Source organism: Clupea harengus, chromosome 19 (genome assembly GCF_900700415.2).
Source record: "Clupea harengus chromosome 19, Ch_v2.0.2, whole genome shotgun sequence".
NCBI lineage: Eukaryota > Metazoa > Chordata > Actinopteri > Clupeiformes > Clupeidae > Clupea > Clupea harengus.
Window position 1 is genome coordinate 6,856,160 of NC_045170.1, and position 5,557 is coordinate 6,861,716.

Here is a 5,557-nt window from a genome sequence, read left to right on the forward strand (position 1 = left end):
GCTCCGTCTCTGTCTCTGTCTCTGTCTCTCTGTCTAGTGAGTCCTCACACTCACACTCACACTCACACTCACACTTACACACACACACACACACACACAGGACAGAAGCAGTCACATGAGAGGATCCAGAGTGACATGGGAGGGTCTGACCTGCTATAAGCAGTACCCCCTGTGTTGAGTTGAGTTGAGTTAAACACAGGCCAGATTCAGTCCAGTCAACTTAGAATTTTGAAATTTCTATGAGAAGAGAACAGGCCTACATTATCAACAGGCCTACCTCATCAACAATCCTACATTATCAACAGGCCTACAATATTTACAGGCCTACCTCATCAACTATCCTACATTATCAACAGGCCTACCTCATCAACAATCCTACATTATCAACAGGCCTACAATATCTTCACCCTCATCACTGTGTGCTCATCTCATCCTGGTGCTTCCATTTAAAGTGGAGTCCACATGTTTACATGTTTCCAGTCCCTAGACGTGCTGGTGGGGTTTGGTTTCTGTTAAGATAATGCTAACTGCCGATAACGGCTAATGACAACTGATAAGATAAATGCTGTTTCAGAATGGCACTATGCAACTAAAGGACTGGAAGTATGAGGGGACTTGGACAGTTATAGATCATCTCTAGAGGCCAGCATTTACAGAAGCGTAAATATAAATATAAATATAGACGGAAACGTTGCTGTTAAATGATGATTAAACCTTCATCTGCCTCTCACAGCTCAAAAGGAAAAGTAGGGAGTCACACAGAGTTAGATCGGGCCTCCCTTCCTGTTGATGTTGATCATTCTGGCATGTTGGATCCCCTTCTTGTACTGGGACACTGTTTCTATGGTAACAAATGAGGAGATGCAGGCCTGTGTCTAGAACCAGCCCCATTGTTCTCTCGGGAGGGATGTGGTTACTTCCTACCTGTGATGAATACTATTGGCTCGTGTCAGCTGTGCTTGTCCTGGCTAATGTCACGGCGAGCAGAGGAGCGTCTCTCTCAGTGTAACAATGGAAGGGAGTCTACGGGTCTCTGCAGGACGGTGTCATTCTGTTAGAGAGTTCTGTGTGGGTGTTGCGAGTCTGGTTCCTGTGTCGTTTGTGAAGGTCGGCTGAGTGCGCTGAAGGTCATCCTGGCGCAGTGACCCCTGGCTGACCCCTGTGCCTGTGAGAGCCACAGGAGGCTAAAGAAATGGCCTAGAGAGAGCAGGCTGGGCTGTTTACTGACAGCAGGGGAAGAGGGAGACAGCCAGCAGTGGATGAGTGAGACAGACAGCAGTGGATGAGTGAGACAGCAGGGGATGAGTGAGACAGACAGCAGGGGATGAGTGAGACAGACAGTTAGACAGACAGCAGGGGATGAGTGAGACAGACAGCAGTGGATGAGTGAGAGAGTGAGACAGCAGGGGATGAGTGAGTGAGACAGCAGTGGATGAGTGAGACAGACAGCAGTGGATGAGTGAGACAGACAGCAGTGGATGAGTGAGACAGACAGCAGGCTGGGCTGTTTACTGACAGCAGGGGATGAGGGAGACAGACAGCAGGGTATGAGTGAGACAGACAGCAGGGGATGAGTGAGACAGCAGGGGATGAGTGAGACAGACAGCAGTGGATGAGTGAGACAGACAGCAGGGGATGAGTGAGACAGACAGCAGTGGATGAGTGAGACAGACAGCAGGGGATGAGTGAGACAGACAGCAGGGGATGAGTGAGACAGACAGCAGGGGATGAGTGAGACAGACAGCAGGGGATGAGTGAGACAGACAGCAGGGGATGAGTGAGACAGCAGGGGATGAGTGAGACAGACAGCAGTGGATGAGTGAGACAGACAGCAGGGGATGAGTGAGACAGACAGCAGTGGATGAGTGAGACAGACAGCAGTGGATGAGTGAGACAGCAGGGGATGAGTGAGACAGACAGCAGGGGATGAGTGAGACAGACAGCAGTGGATGAGTGAGACAGACAGCAGGGGAGGAGTGAGACAGACAGCAGGGGATGAGTGAGACAGCAGGGGATGAGTGAGACAGACAGCAGTGGATGAGTGAGACAGCAGGGGATGAGTGAGACAGCAGGGGATGAGTGAGACAGACAGCAGGGGATGAGTGAGACAGACAGCAGGGGATGAGTGAGACAGCAGGGGATGAGTGAGACAGCAGGGGATGAGTGAGACAGACAGCAGGGGATGAGTGAGACAGACAGCAGTGGATGAGTGAGACAGACAGCAGGGGAGGAGTGAGACAGACAGCAGGGGATGAGTGAGACAGCAGGGGATGAGTGAGACAGACAGCAGGGGATGAGTGAGACAGACAGCAGGGGATGAGTGAGACAGACAGCAGTGGATGAGTGAGAGAGTGAGACAGCAGGGGATGAGTGAGACAGCAGGGGATGAGTGAGACAGACAGCAGTGGATGAGTGAGACAGCAGTGGATGAGTGAGACAGACAGCAGTGGATGAGTGAGACAGCAGTGGATGAGTGAGACAGACAGCAGTGGATGAGTGAGACAGCAGGGGATGAGTGAGACAGCAGGGGATGAGTGAGACAGACAGCAGGGGATGAGTGAGACAGACAGCAGTGGATGAGTGAGACAGACAGCAGGGGATGAGTGAGACAGACAGCAGGGGATGAGACAGACAGCAGTGGATGAGGGAGACAGACAGCAGTGGATGAGTGAGACAGACAGCAGTGGATGAGTGAGACAGACAGCAGTGGATGAGTGAGACAGCAGGGGATGAGTGAGACAGACAGCAGGGGATGAGTGAGACAGACAGCAGTGGATGAGTGAGACAGACAGCAGTGGATGAGTGAGACAGACAGCAGGGGATGAGTGAGACAGACAGCAGGGGATGAGTGAGACAGACAGCAGTGGATGAGTGAGACAGACAGCAGGGGATGAGTGAGACAGACAGCAGTGGATGAGTGAGACAGCAGGGGAAGAGGGAGACAGCCAGCAGGGGATGAGTGAGACAGACAGCAGAGGATGAGTGAGACAGCAGGGGATGAGTGAGACAGACAGCAGGGGATGAGTGAGACAGACAGCAGAGGATGAGTGAGACAGCAGAGGATGAGTGAGACAGCAGGGGATGAGTGAGACAGACAGCAGGGGATAAGTGAGACATGCAGTGACATGCAGCTGCCTCTTCTGCTCATGTAGACTCGTGGAATGGAGAAGAACTACACTCTGTCTGTCTCTTTTTTCTTCACACACACACTTTCTCTCCCCTCCTGCCATCTCTCTCTCTCTCTCTCCACCTCTATCTCTCTCTCCACCTCAGTCTCTACCTCCACCTCTCTCTCTCTCTCTCTCTCTGTCTCTGCCTCTCCCTCCACCCACCCCCCTCTCTCTCCCTCTCCTTCCACCTCTCTCTGTCTCTCTCTCTCACTCTCCACCTCTATCTCTCTCTCCACCTCAGTCTCTCCCTTCACCTCTCTCTCTCTCTGTCTCTGCCTCTCCCTCCACCCACCCCCCTCTCTCTCTCTCTCTCTGTCTCTCTGTCTCCTGACCTGCAGTAACCCTTACTCTCCTCCGGTTCTCGTCTATCTGCGGATGTCTGTCCTTGGGTCTGTTTAAACACACTAAAGTGTGAAGCCTCCTGTCAGGATGGATTGTTCTCAAAGTAAAGTTCTCATTTTTGTCTCCAACACGCTTCCTGTCACGTTGAGCAGACGTTCCCCCGCGCGCCGAGAGATGGATGGTGTGTTTCAGAGGTGTTCAGATGCACAGCTCACGCTCAGAGCAGCAGTGTGTCGTTCCTGAAAGATGGCGCAGCTCACGCTAAGAGCAGCAGTGTGTCGTTCCTGAAAGATGGCGCAGCTCACGCTAAGAGCAGCAGTGTGTCGTTCCTGAAAGATGGCGCTGCTCACGCTAAGAGCAGCAGTGTGTCGTTCCTGAAAGATGGCGCAGCTCACGCTAAGAGCAGCAGTGTGTCGTTCCTGAAAGATGGCGCAGCTCACGCTAAGAGCAGCAGTGTGTCGTTCCTGAAAGATGGCGCAGCTCACGCTAAGAGCAGCAGTGTGTCGTTCCTGAAAGATGGCGCTGCTCACACTAAGAGCAGCAGTGTGTCGTTCCTGAAAGCCAATCTGCTTCAGCGCTCAGACCTCCAGTCAGGTGTGTAGTATCATGTTGTACCTATACGTTGCTCCAAGGAGGTGACCTGGTTTCCTTCACATGGTTCACAGAGACTGTTTTACACACACACACACACACAGACACACACACACACAGACACACAGGCACACAGACACAGACACAGACACAGACACAGACACAGACACAGACACAGACACAGACACAGACACAGACACAGACACGGATTGCTTTACACCTCATGAGTCTTCAGCACACATCTGAAATCTGCCAGAGAAGCACAAAAGATGTTCTTGATGATCTTTCTAGAGTAAATATTTAGCGTAGCACATTTATATCGTGGGTTAAGCATATGGGCTAGGTGAAGAGTTGAGAGTTCCATGCAGCGTGATAGTTGTCCCCAGGACGGCCCTGTACTCGACAGAGTAAATGGTGAATGGACTTTTCTACTCAAAGTGCTTTACATATGAATGCCTCAGACATCTGCCCATTCACACACTGATGGCTGTTGCCAACCTGCACATCGGGAGCGGTTGGGGATTCAGTGTTTTTGCTCCAGGACAATTTGACATTTGGTGAGGAGGAGTCAGGATTGAACTGCAACCTCCCGATTGCTGAACGACTCCTCTACCTCCTGAACCACTGTGTGTGTGTGTGCGAGTGTGTGTCGCCCAGAGAGCTTAGATGCTAAGATGTTTCTGGGTTCTTCTGAAGCCACTCTCCCACAATAGGGCTCTCCGCCTCGAGTGCTGTGACCTCAAGACCACCACTGGTATTTCTCCAGTTTCTCTTGTTCTTTATGTTGCTGACATGGCATACCGCTTCCTTGTTTACCGTTGCTGTTCTGGTCCTTCCGTGTCACCACTCTGTCTGATGGGGTGGCTACTTGATTGCCTGCCTGGATTTGGAAGTCCCATGGAATAGAATCTTAACCTCTTCATTTTAGTTAACCTTTGTGATGTCACTCATCTGCGCTTATGAGGATCTCACCCCTTTCAGCGCAAGCATCTACATACTGGATAACTTAGCTGTTACATTCAGAGTTCAAGTTTGCATCTTTTGTTTGGTATGTATTTTAGGAAATGTATATTTCGTTACACAGTGCAGTACTTTGCATTCTCTATGATCTGTGTTATCTGCTGAGGGATCAGACTGATGTTACCGTGAGAGCAGTTTTTTGAGGATATGTCTCCCCCTAGCGGTTTTGTAGTTGTACTGCAAGGAAGGAATTTATACATGACCATGGAAGCACACAGTACCCAGAACAATTTAACACCACATCATGTTTGGATTTAGTTCGGTGCAGAAGAACAAATTCAGAAGAATTCAGAAGAATTTTAAGTTTGTGTTTTTGTGATTTGCATGCTAACAGGCCCCGCTGGCTACAGGTATTTTTAACACGAGTTTAAAAGTGATTCCAGCATATTTACATCCAGAAAAGTTGTAATCCTAAATAACGTATGCAGAAGTCA

General features: G+C 50.4%; 1 protein-coding gene across 1 annotated transcript in view; it reads left to right on the plus strand.

Moving 5' to 3' along the window:
• The first annotated feature begins 3,599 nt into the window (after positions 1-3,599).
• The window catches only part of LOC116225077 (endonuclease/exonuclease/phosphatase family domain-containing protein 1-like), a 16,161-nt gene continuing 14,203 nt past the window's right edge, over positions 3,600-5,557 (plus strand). Inside the window, exons 1-2 of the mRNA XM_031586654.2 lie at positions 3,600-3,615; positions 3,723-4,106. Coding sequence (XP_031442514.1) covers positions 3,600-3,615; positions 3,723-4,106 — 400 coding nt within the window. The remainder of the gene's footprint in view (positions 3,616-3,722; positions 4,107-5,557) is intronic.